General features: G+C 42.2%; 2 protein-coding genes and 1 pseudogene across 3 annotated transcripts in view; 1 reads left to right on the top strand and 2 right to left on the bottom strand.

Annotated features, from left to right (window-relative positions):
* Positions 1-723: 723 nt before the first annotated feature.
* Positions 724-2480, bottom strand: LOC129558362 (heterogeneous nuclear ribonucleoprotein A3-like). Of its 2 annotated transcripts, XM_055429466.2 has the most exons (2): positions 2432-2479; positions 724-2365 (listed from the first exon to the last, which is right to left on the bottom strand). In XM_055429466.2, the coding sequence occupies exons 1-2, from the start codon at positions 2435-2437 to the stop codon at positions 1292-1294; spliced, it is 1080 nt and encodes a 359-aa protein (XP_055285441.2). In that variant the 5' UTR covers positions 2438-2479; the 3' UTR covers positions 724-1291. The 2 variants fall into 2 exon arrangements, with proteins under 2 accessions (XP_055285441.2, XP_055285440.2); XM_055429465.2 differs by having other exon boundaries at positions 734-2480.
* A 1327-nt stretch (positions 2481-3807) lies between these two features.
* LOC148777139 (methyl-CpG-binding domain protein 3-like 2B pseudogene) lies at positions 3808-4835 on the top strand (annotated as a pseudogene).
* A 3241-nt stretch (positions 4836-8076) lies between these two features.
* The window catches only part of LOC129558853 (adhesion G protein-coupled receptor E3-like), a 46015-nt gene continuing 31400 nt past the window's right edge, over positions 8077-22691 (bottom strand). The window contains exons 13-18 of the mRNA XM_088838937.1: positions 20052-20287; positions 17720-17786; positions 13821-13912; positions 12349-12529; positions 10286-10381; positions 8077-8918 (exon numbers count right to left, since the gene is read on the bottom strand). Coding sequence (XP_088695063.1) covers positions 8865-8918; positions 10286-10381; positions 12349-12529; positions 13821-13912; positions 17720-17786; positions 20052-20287 — 726 coding nt within the window. The 3' untranslated portion in view covers positions 8077-8864. The remainder of the gene's footprint in view (positions 8919-10285; positions 10382-12348; positions 12530-13820; positions 13913-17719; positions 17787-20051; positions 20288-22691) is intronic.

Below are 22691 nucleotides of genomic sequence, written 5' to 3'. Positions count from 1 at the left end.
GGAAGTGAAAAGCTTTTTTGTACTAAGCAACTGTGCTGCACGTCTACTGCAGTTAAGTATCTGGGATGATTTCCATCTAGACTATCCTTGGTTTTCACCCAGTAGAATGCAGAGGGTACAAACAGGAAAGCATGCCAGCCAGTTAAGGGTTCAAAAATGCATGGTTTTTATTCCCTTGCTCTGAGAGCTTGTATCAAAAAAAATATATTAAACCAAGGAAAATAACTGAAGATTTACGGACCTCTTGTGCTTTAAAAAGGAAAAAAAGGTAGCCACTAATTTGCTCAGAGACAGCAGGCTTAGTGGTCTTGTATTTTCAACATTTTAAGAATGTTTCCTAAGGTATGAGGAAAGGGGAAACATTCACTACCCCTTCCCAGAATTTAAACAGAGGGCAGTAGACATTCTTTACACCCAAATAAAACTATGGCAGCAGTTCACTTGTGACCAAGGTGAATGCAGAATGGAGATGTTCTAAACACAGCTAGGACTCTCAGCAAAGCTACACTAAAATCATGATTACATTTTGAAAGAAAATGCACAAAAACCAAATAGAAATTTTGAGATTTTTCATTTGAAGGTAAATCTTAATGCTATTAAATTCACAAATATGCTAATTTAAATACCCAATTCTATTATCTAAAACACACATTGCAAACATACAAATATCTATTCTCTCCACATGTCAGAGTCATTCATTTCATGGTTTGGAAATGGGAAGAATAGATTACCCTTAAACTGCAAGTCAGCAGGTGTTTCTTTACAGTTAACTTTAGCAAAATTCATACAAAATAGTAATTAACAATGATCTTCTTTACTTGTTAACTCACAAGTAAACACCTTCGAAACTGCATTTTGTTAAAGTTTCTGTACTAAAATGTAGAAAAACTGAACTACACAAATATTGAAAAGTTAAAAATTCCTTCATTTTTTATTCCTGGTACCACTACCACAATTTACAGGGCAATATACCTGATGTAATTAAAAGAAAAAAAAAGACAAAGCTACAACAGATAAAAGACCTCAGGAATGTACATCTAATTGACACTACATTGCATTAATCAATAGCTGCACTTTTTGCAAACTGTGGCTATGGCAGTCCTGAACAAGAAGGGTTTCCTGTTTAAGCTGCAGTAACTTTTCTGACTATGGATCATCGTTCCTTCTGTGGCAGATTTTTACAGTTCCTCTAACGCATTTGGGACGATTGTCTCAAAGTAACCTGCAGCTTTCCTGACAACTCTTCGCTCTCTCTCCTGCTAAGAACTGTAGCCCTTTTCTTCTGAGTTTTTTAGAACCTTCTGCTACCATATCCACCACTTCCACCACCAGATCCATAACCACCACCATAGGGACTGCCCAAGCTTCTTCCACCAAAACTACCCCCTTTCATGGGTCCATAATTTGATTGCTGTTGTCCACTATAATTTCCAAAATCATTATAGTTTCCACCACCACCATAGTTACCTCCAAAATTTCCTCCTTCATTGTAACCACCATATCCTCCACCACCGCCACCATATCCACCACCTTGGTTTCCATATCCTGGTCTGCCACCACCATAACCTCCTCTACTACTATAACCAGGACCACCGCCATAGTTGCCACCATCACCTCCAAATCCATTATATCCACCATCACCTCCTCCATAACTCCCTCTGCTGCCACCACCTCCACCACCATAGCCTCCTCTTCCACCGAAGTTTCCACCACGACCAAAGTTACCTCCACCACCTCCAAAGTTTCCTCCACGACCCATAAAGTTGCCAGATCCACCTCCACGACCTCTTTGTGATCCAGCAGATTGCATCTCTTGTTTAGAAAGGGCCTTTTTCACTTCACAATTATGCCCATTAATAGTGTGGTATTTCTGAACAACAATTTTATCAACCGTATCATGATCATCAAAAGTTACAAAAGCAAATCCTCTCTTTTTCCCACTCTGCCTGTCTTCCATAACTTCTATGGTTTCAATCTTGCCGTACTTTTCAAAGTAATCTCTCAAATTATATTCTTCTGTATCTTCTTTAATACCACCAACAAAAATTTTCTTCACTGTTTGATGGGCACCAGGCTTTACAGAATCCTCTCTAGAAACAGCCCTCTTTGGTTCCACTACCTTGGTTCCACGCCCATCAACCTTGTGTGGTCGAGCACACATTGCTGCATCCACTTCTTCAACACAAGAATAAGTCACAAAACCAAAGCCCCTGGAACGTTTTGTTTGGGGGTCTCTCATCACCACACAATCTGTACGTGTGCCCCATTTCTCAAAATGTTCTCTTAAACTATCATCTGTAGTTTCAAAGCTCAGACCACCAATAAACAGCTTTCTCAACTGCTCTGGTTCCTTGGGATCATGACCCTCCTCCCGCTGGTGGCGGTGGCGACGGCCGGAGTCGGGCTGGGGGCGACCGGGCGGCGGTTTTACCTCCATTTTGAGACCGGACTCGCCTCTTCCAACTCGAGTTCAATATGGGACCCAGGTTTACAGTTTAAAAAGATTATTGTGAGTAGAGTCTTAAAATGGATTACAGGCATAAAGAGTTTAAAATCTTAGTGACAATTTATTGCAGTTTACCACAAAAGAGATTATGTCATTTTATGCTTTGTAGTTGGGTAAATTTATTTGAAAATTTTAGAAAGTTTTTTTTTAGTTGAGTTTGCAGAATTTCTTTCAAAAAAGATATCTGAGCACCTTCAAAGAGCAAAGCAATAAGTATTAAACATTAAAGTTCCCATTAATCATCTCATTATTGAGTATCCAACTTAGTAAGAAAATCTACACACACACAAAATAATAGTACATAACACTTAAAATGGAAAAATTCACTCTGTGGAAATGGTGTTATGATGAAAATTGAAAGATACTCAAGAATTATTTCAAAAGCTGAAACTTTTAGGTGGATTCAGAAAGGAAAAGTGAAAGTATTAGTCAGTTATGTCTGACTCCTTGTGAACCCTTGGACTGTAGCTGCCAGGCTCCTCTGTCCATGAAATTCTCTAGGCATGAATACTGACATGGGTCACTGTTCCCTTCTCTGGGGGATCTTCCCTGCCCAGGGATTGAATCTGGGTCTCCCACGTAGTAGGCAGATTCTTTACCTACTGAGTCACACCAACGAGTGTTTCAAGCCAGCCTCTTCTGGTGAGTGAGGAATCCATATTGATGTCAAGAGTGATTGTATCTTTTTTTTCCTTTTGTAAAATCACTTTAAGTTATTTAGGGAAGCCCTCAAAAAGGAAAATGGAGGGTTAACTGATAGAACCATGAAGTGGCAGGGTGTCCAGAATGACACTCAGTGGCATAGGGTATTAATACCAAAAAGTGAGTTTAGGGAACACTGCGATATGGGTGATGTATTTGGAAAACTAACTGGTTCAACTTGGGACATGCTCAGTGAGAGTTGAGTCACAAATATTATCACTGATGTGGTGGGTGGGCAGATGGATATTCGGGTCTTGAGGCTGAAACCAGATGGGTGAATCTGTGAGCATTTCTAGTTCATGAATGGTATCTGAAGCCAGGGAAATGAATGCGATTGCCTGGAATAAGGTGAAGATGTAGAACAGATGTGAGAGCAGAACCGACTTCTAAGAAGCATTGATCATTAAGTGAGATAGGGGAGAGAGGATTAGGAGGAGGGGAGGAAGAGAACCAGGGAGTAAAAATGGTTATTTACAGTGGGAAAAAGGAGCTTGGTGATGAGAGTATGGTTCAGAGGAATACTTGAGTGAAGAAAGGAGTTGGGGGTAGAGAACCTGTGATCTCTTTGTCTGAATGTTGGTGGATTTGGGGGTATCAGCATGTGTGTGGTTGACAGTGACAGAGATGGGAAGGTGAAAACATCCTCTAAGAGGATGGTGGAGTGACAAGTCTGGAATTGGTACTGGGTGATGACCTGGAGCTTTCTGTCCTTGAGTTCCATCTGGCTGATGCCCCAGGATTCAGTTCTCCATGTCTGGTGCCTGTACTAGCAGGATTGGCATCAATTGGGAAGCCAGAAATCACACTGTGGGTCTTTTTCTGAATTCACTTGGGTTTAGATCCAGAAATTAAAGTTGTAACAACCTTGTGAATGCCTGTGATTTGCACAGGTAATTTGCAATTCATTTCAGCAGGGAGAGAGGAGGGTGGTTATCCAAAGGCTCTGAGAACGTTCTCCATGACTGGCAGTCATTTCATTCCACCCTCTCCTTTTTTAATCATCTTCTCTTTTTATTCAAAGTAAAATTTCATTTTGCTTTCAAAGGAGAAGCTCAAAAGTAATATGATGCCTCAGACATTGGAGAAGAAAAGACAATACTATTTTGACAAGTCAGAGCAGAGCCACTGTGATGAAACTGCACTTCCTATAAGGCTGACCAGCTGCATTTTCCAGAGACCAGTCACAAAGATAACTTCACATCCTGGCAATGTGGTCAGACACCGTCAATGTGAGGGGACCTTGGAGAAGCTCCCAGCAAGTCTGTGCATTCAGGAGACTGCTGGGTCTTCAGGCCTACAGCCCAGTAGGAGAACTCTTCAGGACCATGGACAGTGCAAATGTTTCTAGGATCTTTGCCCAACTTGGTGTGGGTGAATCCCTGGGCCATGTTGGTGCCTGGTCTCTGCACACCAGCCCTGAGCCCATCCTTGCCCAGTTTTCAGATGGGGCAGAGCTGGACCCAGGATTGTGGCTCTTCTTCCCACACACCCTCTATAGACAACCAGTAACAGAGATATTCATAGGCAGTCTCGGAAAGTCAAGAGAGCAAGGAAGAGATTGGCTATGGCCTGGAGGGCAGAGAGGCTTTCCAGGGAGGCAGAGAGAGCCAGGAGTCCTGAGAGCTAGATTTAAAAATAGGAGAAAATCGTCCTGAAGAAGCTGAATGATGTGTGGCCCTTAAGAAGTAGTTTATGGCGGAGTGGGGGTGGTGGTGGACAGCCCTCCATGATACTTGTGTCCTTGAATGGCAGCCCTGTTTCTTGATCTGGACTGACATGCTTTGTTACATTAACAGTGTACTCTGTTAAACCCTTTTGTTTGACAAGTGTGGGATGAGGAAATGTTTCTGTGGGTAAGAGGTTGGGTTTCACGTGACAAGAAAAAAGATTTTTGCTTGTCCTTGTGCACCTCAATTTCTATTTACTGTGATTTTAAAAATTTACTTTTATATTAAATTCTACAGAGGTTATCTAGCCTGAAGGATTATTTAGTGTTTTATATGTTTTCTTATATTGCTTACACTCAAGGAAGAAATGCCTATTCTAAAGAGATTTTATAAATTTCACTGAGGTATAGTTGATCCACAATGTTGTGCTAATTTCTGATGTGTGACAAAGTGATTCACTTATACGTATATATTAACATTCTTTTTCATTATGATTTATTACAGGCTATTGAATATAGTTCCCTGTGCTACACAGTAAGACCTTGTTCATCCATCCTATATGTACTAGTTTACATCTGTGCTGTGCTTAGTCACTCAGTCCTGTTTGACTCTTTATGATCCCACGCACTGTAGCCTGCCCAGCCTTCTGTCTATGGGGATTCCCCAGGCAAGAATACTGGAGTGGGTTGCTATGCCGTCCTCCAGGGGATCTTCCCAAACCGGGGATCTAACCTAGGTCTCCCACATTGCAGGCAGATTCTTTACCATGTGAGCCGCCAGGGATGTCCAAGCTCCCAATCCATCCCTCCCCTTCTCCATCCCCCTTGGCGACCACAGATCTCTTCTCTATGTTTGTGGCTGTATTTCTGTTCCTCAAATAAGCTCATCTGTGTAATTTTTTCACTTCCACATATAAGTGATATCATGTGGTATTTGTGTTTTTAAAGAGATTATGTTTTTAATGTCAATTAGCTCTGTGGAAATTTTATTTTATTCAGCTTGCTTTTACACCTCATTCTAATGTAAGTTACATCCTTTTTTCATCTTGTGCTAAATGCTAAATCAAATGTTAAGACATTTTAATGTAAACTTAATTAGCACTTATGCTTCCTGTTACATCCTTATCTGTTGCTTAAAAATTTATGGCAATTTTTAAAAATTATATTTAACCTTAGATTATTAAGAAGGAACGTATTCTCTAAAAACAGTTGATGTGGAAAATGACTTGTCAGCAAACTTATTGTTTTGCCCTGAAATAGGTCTGGAGTCATTGCAACTTTTTCACCTCACAGGGTGGGACACATCATAATTTTGTAAGTATTTAACAAACAATTATTCAGTAAACAATTCATTTTACTTAGAAACAATTTATTTTACTTAGAAACAATTTATTCAATAAAACAAGCACTAAAAGAAATTGAGACTCCATTCTTTAAATTTTTTTTTGTTTTTTTTGCCTGTGCTGGGTTTTTATTACTGGGTGTGGGCTTTCTCTAGTTGTGGCAAGCAGGAGTTACTTTCCAGTTGTGGTTCAAGGGCTTCTCATTGCAGTGCCTTCTTTTGTTGGGGAGAACAAGCTTGAGGGTGTGCAGGCTTCAGTAGCAGTACTTGGTCTTAGTAGATGTGGGTTGTGGGTTTGGGGTCTCGAGCACTGGCTCAGTTGTGGTACACCAGTCAGATGCCCCACAGCATTGTGGGATCTTCCCAGACCAGGAGTTGAACCAGTGTCCCATGCATTGCAAGGCAGATTCTTAACCACTGCACCACCAGGGAAGCCTTAGACTCCATTCTTGAAGAGCAGATGCACAGACTTTCTTGCTTTCTCATCCAGCACAGAGGAAGCAAGCTGAAAACAACCTGGTGCTCTGGAAAGCTGGCCTGGATGGCCCCAGTGCACATTCCATCCTCCTCTGGGCTCCTGCATCAAGACCTCCTGCTCTAGTGATGCTTCCTGCTAATGCAGAAGCTGCCTTTATAGCAATCATGTGGACACTTGGAGGGGATGAAGCTACCTTAGGTACCAGTCCTGCCTCTGGCCAGGGCAGAAACTGCTATTGTGGGCATGTGCGTGAGTTCGTGCACTTGGAAAGGAGAACAACTAGCTTATATGGTGTTGATCCAACCCTTATGGCCCTGACCCAGATGCCCTCTAGGGGAAGAGTGGTATCCACTTAGATTTGCAGCCCCAAGCTCTTGAGTTCCAGCCATGCCCACAACCAAAGCAGGGATGGCCATTGCACCTGGGAGAAGCCCAACTTCCTTAGGTTTACTGTTCCAGCCCCGGGTGCCCTGACTCAAACTGTGTTCATTGTTGTTGTTCAGTCATTCAGTTGGGTGGGTCTGACTCTCTGCGACCCCATGGTCAGCAGTACTCCAGGACCCAATCCTGGGTCCAGCTCTGCCACATCTGAAGACTGGGCAAGGATGAGCTCAGGGCTGGAGTGCAGAGACCAGGCACCAACACGGCCCACACCAAGCTGGGCAAAGATCCTAGAAACATTTGCGCTGTCCATGGTCCTGAAAGGTTCTCCTACTGGGCTACAGGCCTGAAGACCCTGCAGTCTCCTGAATGCAGAATTGCTGAGGGCTTTTTCAAGGTCCCCTCGCATTGATGGTGTCTGACCACATTGCCTGGATGTGAGGTTAACCTTGTGACTGATCTCTGAAAAATGCTGCTGGTCAACCTTATAGAAAGTGCAGTTTCATCACAGTGGCTCTGCTTTGACTTGTCAAAATAGTATTGTCTTTTCTTCTCCAATGTCTGAGGCATCATATTACTTTTGAGCTTCTCCTTTGAAAGCAAAATGAAATTTTACTTTGAATAAAAAGGGAAGATGATTAAAAAGGGGGAGGGGGGACTGAAATGACTGCCAGTCATGGCGAATGTTCTCAGAGCCTTTGGATAACAGCCCTCCTGTCTCCCTGCAGAAATGAGTCTCAAATTACATTGTGCACCACAGACATTCAGGGTTGTTACAACTCTGATTTCTGGATCTAAACCCAAGTGTACTCAGAAAGAGACCCACAATGTGATTTCTGGCTTCCCAGCTGATGCCAGTGCCACTAGTACAGGCACCAGACATGGAGAACTGAATCCTGGGGCATCAGTCAGATGGAACTCAAGGACAGAAAGCTCCAAGTATTTACCTGAGAGAAGTGAGAACACGTGGACACACACACACAAATATTATATCAAAATGATCATAGCATCTTTATTTATAGTGGGAAAATGGAAATAACTCAAGTATACATCAACAGGGGCATGGATAAGCATATTGTGATATACAATAGTGTGAAATGTTACTCAGCAATAAAAGGAACAGACTGACAACATATGCATGAAATGGATGAATTCCAAAATCATCATCAAGATGAGTGAAACATGGCAGACACCAAGAGGTCATACTATACGATTCCATGTATATGGACTTAAGGAACTGACATAATTAATCTGTTGCTATAGAAATCAGAATAATTGTTTCTGTGGTGGAAGACTGGGGATAAATGATTGAAAGGATTATGTGGGAACTTTCAGGAATAATGCAAATATTGCATATCTTGACTTGACTTATGTAGTTAATAGATATAAGTGCAGGAATAAGAGGGTTCAATTACTGGGTTGGGAATATTCCTGGGGAAGAAAATAGCAACTGACTACAGTATTCTTGACTGGGAAATCCCATGGACAGAGGACACTTGGACTAAGTCCATGGGGTCACAAATGAGAGACAACAGAGTGACTAAACAAAAACAGTATACACGTGTATATATATTTGCAAACTTACCAAGTTTAAGATCTACATGCCTCTGTGGAAAATATCTTAATTGAAAACATAGAGTGCTGTAACACTACACAAAATATTCAACCAACGCATACATTCTGTGAGCAATTTACTGTAGGATGAAGCAGTTCTCCTGGGTGCTTGAGTCACATGGCTGATTCTTTCTCCAGGGTGGTTGGGAGGATGACGTAGAACTGTTCGTCATTTTCAGACTGAAGTATTGCTTCTTCTTTCCCCCCACAAATTGGATGATTTTTCCATCTCCATGTGTGAATTTATGGGAGAAACAGAAAGAGAAATAATGCTGAAATATTCCTGAAAGTAATTATTGACATCATTTGTTGGGAATTTCCTGACAAAAAGATGAGATTCATATTGAAGCATGGACCCCAGGGAAAGTCTGAGTGTTTTTCTTCCAGGCTTAATGTACTTACCTTTGTTTTTTGCATCTCAGAAAATTGAAGATATGAAAGTAATCATAAGATGATGAAGTCTGGCCCACTTACCCCAGCCATGAGGAGACTGATGTCAATATCACACCCAAATTAATTTCAGAAGTAGGACTGAAACCAAAGTCTCAAACTCCTACATCTCACCTCCTGCTGCTACTGCTAAGTCGCTTCAGTCGTGTCCAACTCTGTGCGACCCCATAGACGGAAGCCCACCAGGCTCCCCCATCCCTGGGATTCTCCAGGCAAGAACACTGGAGTGGGTTGCCATTTCAATCTCCACATCTCACCTAAGTTCATCCTATTTATCCCTTCATTCATTTTCCTTCATCATTATCAAGTAAAAGAAGAAAAGTGTTTTGTAATGTCTATCACTTTCTTCAAGTACTATTTTGCCTATGCCAACAGTCCTTAAATTACATCTTTTTTAAAAAAACAGCAGTGTTCTACAAAATGTAAAGACGTTTTCTACAGGAAAAAAAATCCTGGCTAAAGATGTTTGGCAAGTCCCAAGTTCTGTGGCCTCTTTGAAGGTTTACAAAGCATACGTATGGTTAAGGCTCAGAGCATACCAGCAGTGAAACATCTGTTTGGCAACTTTGTGGAACTCATGAACTAGTATAACTTAGTAATGATATAATGTATCTAAGAAAAAGTTTTATTCATGTTTCTGTAACTCCAGGGTTTGGACTCAGCTTGCTGCTGTTGTTGTTTAGTCGCTAAGTTGTGTCCTACTCTTTTGTGACCCCATGGACTATAGGCTGCCAGGCTTCTCTGTCCATGGGATTTCCCAGGCAAGAATACTGGGTGGGTTGCTATTTCCTTCTCTAGGGGATCTTCCTGACCCTGGATCAAACCCGTGTCTCCTACATTGTTAGATGGGTTCTTTACCACTGAGTCACCGGGGAAGCTTTTGGACTCACAAACCAATAATTCCAGAAAAGTAAAATCATTCACTGTGCAGATCATATGTGATAAGCATGCTATTACCCCACCCTAGAGATGCTCAGAGTCAGATATTGCACAGTAAGCTGAGACAGAGATGCTAACAGGTTCCTGTACCAAGAGTCAACATGTGGTCTCATCACACTATTGAGTGAGGGGCAGACCCAAACTGCCGGCAGAAGAGAATATTTCAAATTAAGAAACAGCATGGACGGGGACAGGAAGTCATCTTACCACATGGGTTTGGATGGTAGAGCTGGAAATGATGTAGCTGTCAGACTCTGTCTTTTTACTCATACGCCTAAGCCACTTTACATACTGCTCTCTCACCTAGAAAAGATGGTAAATGAAAACCTTGCATTTAAATACATTCTAGATATATGCACAAATGCTACCAAAAATAGTATTTATTTTCCCATTTATATTTGCAGATAACAGATTTATATCAAACAGAGTGAACAATGAGTGATTGTGTGTTAGTGGCTCAGTCATGTCTTTTGACTCTTTGCAACCCCATGGACTGGAGACTGCCAAGCTCCTCTGTTCATGGGATTCTCCAGGCAAGAATACTGGAGTGGGTAGCCATTCCCTTCTCCAGGGGGTATTCCCGGCCCAGAGATCATACCCAGGTCTCCTGCACTGCAGGCAGATTCTTTAGTGTCTGAGCCACCAGAGAGGTCCCTATGAATGATTACAGAGATATTATTTGTGGATCAGCCCGTTCATATTCATGTTAATGATAACACAGCATTTATATCATCCCTAAGAACATGAGCAGTTTTCTGTAACTACTGAGAATTGCTTCCTTCTCTCAATGTTGTTGTTCAGTTGCGAAGTCTTGTCCTGCACTCTGCAACCCCGTGGACTGCAGCACACCAGGCTTCCCTGTCCTTCAGTATCTGCTGGAATTTGCTCAGACTCATGTCCATTGAGTCGCTGATGCCATCCAACCATCTCATCCTCCGTTCCCCATTCTCCTTCTGCCCTCCCTCAATCTTTCCCAGCATCAGGGTCTTTCCCAAAGATCCGGCTCTTCACGTCAGGTGGCCAAAGGACTGGAGCTTCAGCTCCAGCATAAGTCCTTCCAGCGACTATTCAGAGCTGATTTTCTTTAGGATTGACTGTTTTTATCTCCTTGCTGTCCTTAAGACTCTCCAGCACCACAGTTTGAAAGCATCAATTCTTCAGCGTCAGCCTTCTTTATGGTACACTCTCACATTCATACCTGACTACATGTCTCTCTGAGATCCATACAACTCCATTGGAGTGAAACCTAGAGATATCTGCCTATTTATTGAGTCAGAATGCAATGTAAAATCACTGCTTAAAAAGCTTATATGGTCCAGTCAATGCTGGAACCTGGATATTCACTACCACCGAACTCTCCTACACTCAGAGCACTGCGCTCGCTACACGTCTTTGGGTTCTTGGACTGGCAAGGGTTTCCACATCAGCCTTACTTCCTTTCTTTGGCTGGTTGTCTCATACCCACATTAAGCCCCTCACTGTCAAGCCTAAGGAAGCCCTGCTGCTGCTGCTAAGTCACTTCAGTCGTGTCCGACTCTGTGTGACCCCATAGACGGAAGCCCACCAGGCTCCCCCGTCCCTGGGATTCTTCCAGCAAGAACACTGGAGTGGGTTGCCATTTCCTTCTCCAATGTGTGAAAGTGAGAAGTGGAAGTGAACTCGCTCAGTTGTGTCCAACCCTTAGCGACCCCACGGACTGCCCCACGTGGTAGTTTAATGTCCCCCTAACAATTTTCCCCATGGTGCAAATCACAGTTGGTTATTCATGTCTAATTATGTTGTTTCCCATTTCTGATTTCTTCACTGTTCAGAAAGCAGACCCTGGATCCCCCAAAGCCAGGTAAGTAATAATCGTTAAAATACAATTTGAATATCAAAAAATGGAAGCCATTGCCCCCCAGACTTTAGTTTTGTTGCTGTCAGACCCCATATTTGTAATCTGAGAAGATGAATGGGGAAGTTACTATCCATTCCTCATTGAAGATTCATGTATTGGGAAACTGGAAAACAGAAACTTGAACTCCCAAAGGGGAATCAAGATGGCAGAGTGGTAGGATATGGAACTCACCTTGTCCCAAAAATACATAAAAATTGCATCTACAAACAAGGGCTTGAACTCCTGGACTCAGTGGAGAATGGTAGGCTTGGGAACAATGGGAACACACCATCAGGCAGGAGGGCACTCATGTGGGAGAGAAGGGCTAGCCAGGTAAATGACACGACAGGACCCTAGTTGGGAGCTGGGAAGAAGACAGGATGGGTCCTATTACCTGCTGGTTGAGGAGGCAGTGGACCAGGAAGATGTAGACTCCTTGCAGGACATTGGTGATGGTGAAAGCATAGGCGATGATGGATCTGATGGGTTCCTTTATCAGTTCAGCGAGAAAGAAGCCAAGGCACCAGGAACAGCCCAAGAGGAAGAGCTGAGCAATGGCTTTAAGTGTCAGCATCCTGTTAACACCAAGAAGGAGAGTCATCAACTCACCACTTTCTCTCTTGAATAGTACGTTGTCCTGTCTTCAGACCCCATCTGCCTTCCTCTCCAGTTATTATTTAGTTGCTGAGTCACATCTGACTCTTTGCAACCCCATGGACTGTAGCCTCCAGGCTCTTCTGTCCATGGGATTTTCCAGGCAAGAATACTGCAGTGGGTTGCCATTTCCTTCTCCAGGGGATCTTCCCAACCCAGGGATTGAGTCTAGATCTCCTGTATTGGCAGGCAGATTCTTTACCACTGAGCCACACCTGGGAAGCCTATTCTCTCCAGTTACTGGTGAAATTTTCTCAAGCCAAGATGGACTTGGAGAAACTGTGGTTGTGAGTGAAGTATTTGGAAGTAATGCTATCATTTTCATTGTAAAAACTTTAATAGATGAACATGAGTTTATTCCATGGGTGTTTTCCTCTAATATGAATGTTTATAACTGGAATGATATTTTGTGGTGGTGGTGGTTAGTCACTAAGTCGTGTCCAACTCTTGTGACTGTAGCCCACCAGGCTCCTGTGTCCATGGGATTTCCCAGGCAAGAATACTAGTGTGGGTTGACATTTTCTTCTCCAGGAATGGTATTTTACCATTACTTATTTTAATGCAGCAGAATACACATAACACAGAATTTACTACAACTATATTTAAACATATAGTTCATAGGCATTAAATATACTCACATTGTTGTACTACCAGCAACACTATCTTTCTACTGAGCTTTTTTTTCACCCTGAAAAACTGAAACTCTGTATCCATTAAACAATAAGTACCCATTTATTCATACTGTCATCCCTTGGCAACATCAATTCTACTTTCTGGTTCTATGAATCTTCTCATTAATTTCAAGGTTTCAAATACATATGATTTTAAGGGTGATTCTCATTTGACAGTGGTTCCTAACATGGTAGGCACCTCTCTACAGATGACCATTTAGGGGCTTCCCAGGAGACTGAAGTGACTTAGCAGCAGCAGCAGCAGCAGGAGATTCAGTAGGTAAACAATCTGCCCGCTGATGTAGGAGACGTGGATTTGATCCCTGGGTTGGGAAGATTCCCTGGAGGAAGAAAAAGCAACCCACTCCAGTATTCTTGTCTGGGAAATCCCATGGATAGAGGAGCCTGGTGGGCTACTGTCCATGAGGTCGCAAAACATTGGGCACCACTTCGTTACTGAGCATGCATGCATGCTTGAAAAAGAAATCCTTTAGAACTACAACCTATGCTAAGCCCATTAAACTGTCTAAACCCATTTTACCTTGTGTTTTGTATCTTGGACACATCTTTATTGAGGGAAGAAAGTCGGTCTCTCAAAATCCACAGGGTTATCAAATAAAAGATTAAGTTTATCTGAAAGAAAAAAAATAAGATAGCAACTGTGGGCCAATATAGAGTCAGTTTTTTTAATGATGGCCATTTTGACCCATGTGAGGTGAACTCTCATTGTAGTTTTGATCTGCATTTCTCTAATAGTTCATGATGTTGAGCAGCTTTTCATGTGTCTCTTGGCCATCTGTGTGTTTTCTTTGGAGAAATGTCTACATAGGTCTTCTGCCCATTTTTTGATTGGGTGTGTTTCTTCAATATTGAGTTTCATGAGCTGTTTGTATATTTTAGAGACTCATTCCTTGTAAGTTTCTTTGTTTGCCATTATTTTCTCCCATTCTGAGGGTTGTCATTTTATCTTTTTATGGTTTTCTCTGACGTAAGTGTACTGCCATGTGTAAGAGCATACCATGTGTAGATAGCTACAGATAGCTAGTGGGAGCTTAGCTGGGCATTTTATGATGACCTAGAGGGGTGGGTGGGAAGGAGGGCCATGAGAGAGGGGATATATGTGATGGTTCAGAAAGCAAAGAATTTGCATGCAGTGCGGGAAAGCCAGGTTCGATCCCTGGGTCAGGAAGATCCCTTGGAGAAGGGAATGCCAACCCACTCCGGTAATCTTGCCTGGAGAATTCCATGGACAGAAGAGCCTAGTGGGCTATGGCCCATGGAGTCGCAAAGAGTCGGACATGACTGAGTGACTAACATGCTACATGTTAGAGCTAATGCACTTTGTTTTGCAACATTGCAAGGCAACTGTACCCTAAGAAAAAAATAAAGAGTCAAAATAGAAAGCACCGAAGATCATGGGAAAAGGTATGAGATTTTACAGTTAGAATATGTTGAAACTTGGGGACTTCCCTGGTGGTCCAGTGGTTAAGACTCCATGCTTCCAATGCAGGGGATGCAGGTTCCATCCCTGGTCAGGAACTAGGATCCCACACGCCTCATAGCACAGCCAAAATGTTTAAAAAAAAAAAGTTGAAATTCCTTTGGAGCAGACTGGGGATACTTGTACAATACCACCAAGGAGCTCCTGAAAGCCCACAAAAGAACATGTGTGGGTGGTCAGGCGGCAGAAACACAATGCAATGTGGTGTCTCCACCAATGCCTTTCCTTGCACACATGGGCCATGGACAGATATTTTCCAGGCTCATTTCAGATAGTCTGGGGCATGTGGCTGAATTATAGTGAATGAGATGTTGGTCCCAGTGATATATTCCTGAATCCTACAGTCTTCAACTCTCTTCCCCTCCAGCAACAACCAACGAGGTCATGTGTCAAAATAATAGAACCATAAAAGAAAAGCTGAGGACTTCCCTGGTGCCACAGGGGTTAACAATCTGCCTGCCAATGCAGGAGATACGAGTTCAGTCCCTGGTCTGGCAGATCCCACACAACTTGGAGCAACAGAGTTCATGTGCCAGAACTATTGAGTCCATGTGCTGCAACTTCTGAAGCCCTCACGCCTAGAGCCTGTGCTCCACAACAAGAGAAGCCACCTCAATGAGAAATGTGAGCACCCAAGAAAGAGTAGCTTCCACTCACCACAACTAGGGAAAGCCTGCACAAAGCAACGAAGACTCAGCACAGTCATAAAAAAATGTAAAGCTGAATCTCACATGGGGAGGAGGCTCTTGATCCACACTGGACTTTGCAAAAACATATTTGCTCTGTCAAGCCATTGAGATGTTGGGACTTCTTTGTCACTGTAACACACTTTAGCCTAAACTGACTAATCATCAGACTATATCCTGAGTCAAACAAACATAAAAACTGAAGAACATTTAAGAACACTTGGTGAAATCACTTCCAAATCACATAATTCTATCATATTCACAATTACGCTTTTATACATCCACTCATTTGTTTATTCAACAAATATATATTAAGTGTGTATGGTAGGCTAGATATTAGAGATACAAGGATGATTTCTTCTCTATTCATCAGCATTTAAATGTACTAAAAATTTTTTTTCCTTTAAAAATTTTTTTATTTTTATCATTAAAAAATTAATTAATTTATTTTAACTGGAGGCTAATTATTGTATAATATTGTGGTGGTTTTTGCCATACATCAACATGAATCAACCATGGGTGCACATGTGTCCCCCCATCCTGAAGCCCCCTCCCAGCTTCCGCCCCACGCCATCCCTTCTGGGCTGTTCCAGAGCACTGGCTTTGAGTGCCCTGCTTCTTGCATCACTCTTGCACTGGTCATCTATTTTACATACGGTAATATACACGTTTCAGTGCTATTCTCTCAAATCATCCCCATCTCGTCTTCTCCCACATAGTCCAAATGTTTATTTTTTACAACTGTGTCTCTTTTGCTGCCTTGCATATAAGGTTGTCATTACTGTCTTTCTAAATTCCACATATATGCATTAATATACTGTATTGGTGCTTTTCTTTCTGACTTACTTCACTCTGTATAATGGGCTCCAGTTTCATCCACTTGTGAGAACTGACTCAAATGCATTCTTGTTTATAGCTGAGTAACATTCCATTGTGTGTATGTACCACAACTTTCTTATCCATTTGTCTGCCAATGGATATCTAGGTTGCTTCCATGTCTGAGCTACTGTAAACAGTGCCACAACCAACATTGGGGTACATGTGTCTCTTTTGACTCTGGTTTCCTCAGTGTGTGTGCCCAGCAGTGGGATTGCTGGGTTGTATGGCAGGTCTATTTCCAGTTTTTTGAGGAATCACCACACTGTTCTCCACAGTGGCTTTGCTAGTTTGCATTCCAACCGACAGTGTAAGAGGGTTCCCTTTTCTCCACACCTTCTCCAGCATTTATTGTTTGTAGACTTTTTGATGGCAAAAATATGCTGAAAATTTTTTAAATAAATAAATATGCTCAAAGATCTGCTATTAAAAGGAAACAAATGAATGTTAAAATAGTACCTATTTTGCCCTCCTACACTGCAGGTAGGAATGTAAATTGGTAAAACCAGGATGGAGATCAATATAGAGATTCCTTAAAAAGTAAAACTAGAACTAAATATGAATCAGCAATCCCACACCTGAGCATATATCCAGAGAAAGCCATACTTTGAAAAGATACATGTACCCCCATGTTCACTGCAGCCCTATTTATAGTATCCAAGACATGGAAGCAACCTAAATGTCCATCAGCAGAGGAATGGATAAAGAAGATGTGGTACATAAATACAATGGGATATTATTCAGTCATAAAAGAATGAAATAATGCCACTTGCAGCAACATGGTTACCACTAGAGATTATCATACTAAGTGAAGTTAAGTAAGAGGAAGACAAATATCATATGCTCTTACTTACATGTGGGATCTAGAAACAATACACAAATGAATTTAAATACAAAAGAGAAATAGACTGACAAACAGAAAACAATCTATGGTTACCAAAGGGGAAGTGGGGAGAAGGATAAATTAGTTGGTTGGAATTAACATATGCACATTACTATATATGAACAAGTAAATAATAATGACCTACTGTATAGCATAGGGAACTATATTCAATACCTTGTAATAACCTATAATGAAAAAGACTCTGAAAAGTATATACATATGTACACACACATATACATATGTACTTTATATATATATAAATAAATATATATATAAATATATATAATATATATATTTTTTCAGTTTACTTTCCATTGTATGGCTGAATCTCTTTACTGTCACCTGAAACTAACACAACATTGTAAATCAGCTATACTGCAATAAAATATAGTAGCTCTTTTGATCTTCAAATTAAGTTGAATACTACATACCACACATACACACTCTATATATACATGGCACCTGAGGCAGACACACACACACTACAAACCTACCAAGATGACTGCTGAGATGGGTCCTAAGAAGCTCAAGATGAATCTTTTCTCTATGTTGATCCAGCAACTGAAAAACAGAAAGCAACAGCAGCAGCATTTTAAAAAGGTAATGGAATACAATAAAGGATCTGCAATAGATAATATATATATATAGGACTTTATGGGCTTCCCAGGTGGCTCACTGGTAAAGAGTCCGCATGCGATGCAAAAGATGAAGGAGACGTGGGTTTGATCCCTGGGCGGGGAAGAGCCTCTGGAGAAGAGCATGGCAACCCACTCCAGTATTCTTACCTAGAGAATCCCATGGACAGAGGAGCCTGGTGGGCTACAGTCCATAGGGTCACAAAGAGTTGGATACAACTGAAGCAACTGAGCGTGCATATAGCATTTACACGTGTCAGGTACCATTCTAATACTTGGAAGTAGATAGTATTACTGTCTTTCTTTTACAAGTGAGAAAACCTAGGAAAGAATTTAACTGTCCTCAGAGTCACCAGGCTAGTAAGTGAGGAACCTTGAAATTTGGAATCAGGTAACCTAGATAGTATATTAAAAAGCAGAGACATTACTTTGCCAACCAAGGTCTGTCTAGTCAAGGCTATGGTTTTTCCGGTGGTCATGTATGGATGTGAGAGTTGGACTGTGAAGAAAGCTGATCGCCGAAGAATTGATGCTTTTGAACTGTGGTGCTGGAGAAGACGCTTGAGAGTCCCTTGGACTGCAAGGAGATCCAACCAGTCCATTCTGAAGGAGATCAGTCCTGGGTGTTCATTGGAAGGACTGGTGCTAAAGCTGAAACTGCAATACTTTGGCCACCTCATGCGACGAGTTGACTCACTGGAAAAAGACTCTGATGCTGGGAAAGGTTGAGGGCGGGAGGAGAAGGGGACGACGGAGGACGAGATGGCTGGATGGCATCACCGACTTGGTGGACATGAGTTTGAGTGAACTCTGGGAGTTGGTGGTGGACAGGGAGGCCTGGCGTGCTGTGATTCATGGGGTCGCAGAGAGTCGGACACGACTGAGTGACTGAACTGAACTGAACTGAACTGAATCATGTCTAGAATTCATGCTGCTTCAAGTTTATGGAAGCATTTGGTTATGACAGCAACAATTTGTAAAGAATTTCAGATGTCTATCACTTAGAGATTAATTTTATAAAGATGGTAAGAATATACAATGTAATACATTGAATGATGATGTGTATCTGTACTTATAATGTGGAAAATGTCCACTACATATTATTAAGGGAATAAACAAATTACATGCAATACCTTTATCATGATCCCTTTTTTATAAAAAATATACATTTACATGTGTATTATATGTATTGGGCTTCCTCGATAGCTCAGTTGGTAAAGAATCTGCCTGCCACACAGGAGACCCCGGTTCGATTCCTGAGTCAGGAAGATCCCCTGGAGAAGGGATAGGCAACCCACTAAAGTGTTCTTGGGCTTCCCTTGTGGTTCAGCTGGTAAAGAATCTGCCTGCAATGTGGGAGGCCTGGGTTTGATCCTTGGGTTGGGAAGATCCCCTGGAGAAGGGAAAGGCTACCCACTCCAATATTCTGGTCTGGAGAGTATTAAGGGAATAAACAAATTACATGCAGTATCTTTATCATGATCCCATTTTTATAAAAAATCTATTTATGTGTATTTATATATATTTAAGGGGCTCCTCAAATGGTGCAGTTGGTAAAGAATCCACCTGCCAAAGCAGGAGACACAGGAGACATGGGTTGGAACTCTAGGTCAGGAAGATACCTTGGAGTAGCAAATGGCAATCCACTCCAGTATTCTTGCCTGGAAAATTCCATGGACAGAGGAGCCTAGTGGGCCACAGTCCATGGGGTTGCAGAGTTGGACATGACTGAGTGACTAACACATACTGGGATTAGTGGCATTGCAGAGGTTCTTTATTAGAATACTACTTTTTAAAAACCAGTTATTACTTTCGGTAATAGAAGTAGTAAAGATCTATACATATGTGACATTTATAAATACAGACATTTATATAAAAAATAAAAATTCATGCTCCTTCCAGTTTACTGTCTGTGTTACTTTAGACTAGTCGTTCACTTTTTTTCTCTAAACCTTAGTTTGCTTAGTATACAAAATGGAACAATTGGAGCACTTTCCTCTAGGGATGTTTTGATAGAGAAATGGTGTATATCAAACACTTCTCCCCAGGGGCTAGAGAAATAAATATCCAGCATCTTTATTATTCTCAACCTGAGTCATGATCTACTCAACCCTTCCTTCCACCCACAGTTTCCCATGGAGACAGGTGTGTACCCACGTCCCCGACAGCACATTTTCAGCACCGTACTCACTGCTTAGTGGTGCCGTATCCTTGGGGGTTGATCGCTGCAGACACAGCCACAATCACTGCTGGGACCCCGTAGCCTACAGGGTACATGAACCTCTTCTTGAATCTACCTGCGCTGGTGTAGTTGGCCACCCTGAGGTTCCTGACAGTGAGGAAGAGGTGCAGCCCTTCGAGAAACATCCAGGTGAAGGCGGCCAAGTAGAGGTAATGCAGTACACCTGCGATGACCTTGCACAGCACCTGGAGGGGAGAGAGGAGCCATTGGAGTGGTCCTGGGTGCAATGACCTCACCATCTGCTCTTCACCAGGGTCGTCTCTGGGTAACTTTGGTGAGAGATGCTCCTTAGGCTTCTTCGTATGTCCTTCTTCTCTTAGAGTCATGTCTCCAGATGGATGGATGGTCCCCCTTTATTCCCATGCCTTGGCTGGGTGTCACTTGGGCCACCCAAGAAAAACTGAAAGTGTATCATGTTTAAAGTTCAATGGGGGACTTCCCTGGTGGTCCAGGGCTTAAAGTCCATCTGCCAATGCAGGGGACATGGGTTTGATCTCTTGTCTGGCAAGATTCCATGGGCCGTGGGGCAACTAAGCCCAAACACCATGCTCTGAAACAAGAGAAGCCGTCACAGTGAGAAGTCCGTGTACTGCAAGGAGGAGTAGCGCCCACTCACCGCAACTAGCGAAAGCTCACAGCAATGAAGACCCAGTGCAGCCAAAAATAGCTAACTAGCTAACTAAAGTTCAAAGAGATCTTTGTCCATCTTAAAATGGAAGAAGACAATATTCAAAGTGTGTTAAGGACTGCAGAAATCAGATAGCCTTTTGCCTGTTGGCTAATGGATGTTAGACTTCTCTGAGTTGGATGAAGCTGGTGCTGGCCAGGGCTGTCTCCATCCCAAAAACCCTTAACCACCTCCCTGCCCCCTTTCCCCTTCTGAGAATGAAATTAATCCTCATAGAAAGCTTATGGCCTGCTTGTCCTGCCGTGATCACCGTCTCTTCCATCTTGGTCACTGCCCAGAGCTGAAGTCAATCAGGTCTGTGTGGCATATGTGTTGGATACATGAATGAATGAGTGACTCCTCCAATATTCTTATCCCCATAAAGCCCCATAGTTTTCTCTTTTGAGCCAACAGCTCATGGTTTCCTCCACTATGAAAGCATCTGCTCTGAATGACCTTTTCTATAGTAAGCAAGCCCTCCTCCATCTTTCTTCATATTTGCTGAATGTTCCCTCCATGTCTTTAGGGCCACTGAAACTTGAAAAAATCAATTTTTCCCTCTCTTTAGGTTGCACAATGCAGCACGTGGAATCTTAGTTACTTGACCAGGGATCAAACCCACGCTCCCTGCTTTGGAAGTGTGGAGTTTAACCACTGGACCACCAGGGAAATGATTGCCCCCACCCCATGTCTTTGATTAAAGTATAACCTGGTTTTTGTTTTGAGGACACTGCTTTCCACACATTTCAAAAGAACAGTGACTGCTGTCCATTGTCTGAGGGGTATTGGGTTTCCTCCACACGTCTCATGATCTCTTCTGGACCATTGACTCTCTTTTCATGATGAATAAAACCCTCCTCTCTTAGGAATCATGTCCTGAGTCTTTCTAGCAACCTTTCAATCTTTGCAAAACTCCACTCACTTCCTGGTTTCTCCCGCTCACTCCTTGGAGATGCTGTTGCATGAAACACATGTTTGATATCGAACCTGCTAGCTTGGAATCATAAATCAGTGACCCTCAGGACCCAGCTCCACTGTGCATCGTTCATTCAGTCTGTAAGTTTTTAAACTGACAATTTTCTGGGGGAAGGGACATGAAGAAAACTCTGAGCTTTGGGCATGTTCTGTATCTTGATCAGGGTAACAGTTTTATATCTCCCTATATCTGGGCTTCCCTGGTGGCTCAGAGGTAAAGAATCCACCTGCCAATGCAGGAGATATGGGTTTGATCCCTGTGTTGGGAATATCCCCTGGAGGAGGAATGGCCACCTACTCCAGTATTCTTGCCTGGGAAATTCCATGGACAGAAGAGCCCTGGCGGACTATGGTCCATGGGCTTGCAGAAGTGTCCGACATAACTTAGTGACTAAGCAGCAACATATCTATATCTATTATAGACATAGGTAATACCAAGTTCCTCTGTCTATGGAATTTTCCAACAACATATCTAATGTAATATCTATCCATGAGAAAGGAGGATTCCTGCCTTCTGGAACAACATGAGTGAACCTTGAGCTGTGCTAAGGAGATTGCCAGACAGAGACAAGTATTGTATAATCTTTTTTTTTTTTTTTTTTGTGGAATCAAAAAGTCTCAGGTTCATGAAAAAAAAAAAGAGTAAAAACCTGATTGCCAGGAGACAGAGGTAGGGGTTGGGATGATAAGGCTGATGTAATTTGGGGGTATGAATGTGTAACAAGTAATAAATTACCCAAGGGAATACACAGTTCCATGAATATACTGAAAATCACTGACATGTACATTTAAAAAGGGCAAACTATATATGTATGAATTATACTGTTGATACTATATATAAAATAGGTAACTTATTAGAACCTTGTGTGTACAGCACAGGGGACTCTTCTTAATGCACTCTGGTGACCTGAGTGAGAAGGAAGCCCAAAAGGGAGGGATATATTTAT

This window comes from Moschus berezovskii, chromosome 8, assembly GCF_049115385.1.
Source record: "Moschus berezovskii isolate FMDL1 chromosome 8, NW_MosBer_1.0, whole genome shotgun sequence".
Lineage (NCBI taxonomy): Eukaryota > Metazoa > Chordata > Mammalia > Artiodactyla > Moschidae > Moschus > Moschus berezovskii.
The sequence above is the reverse complement of the archived record's forward strand: the minus strand, read 5'-3'. Positions and strand labels throughout refer to the sequence as shown.

What these genes read in the sequence shown, in the direction of transcription:
- LOC129558362 (XM_055429465.2), bottom strand. Translation starts at nt 2,437, where the DNA reads ATGGAGGTAAAACCGCCGCCCGGTCGCCCCCAGCCCGACTCCGGCCGT.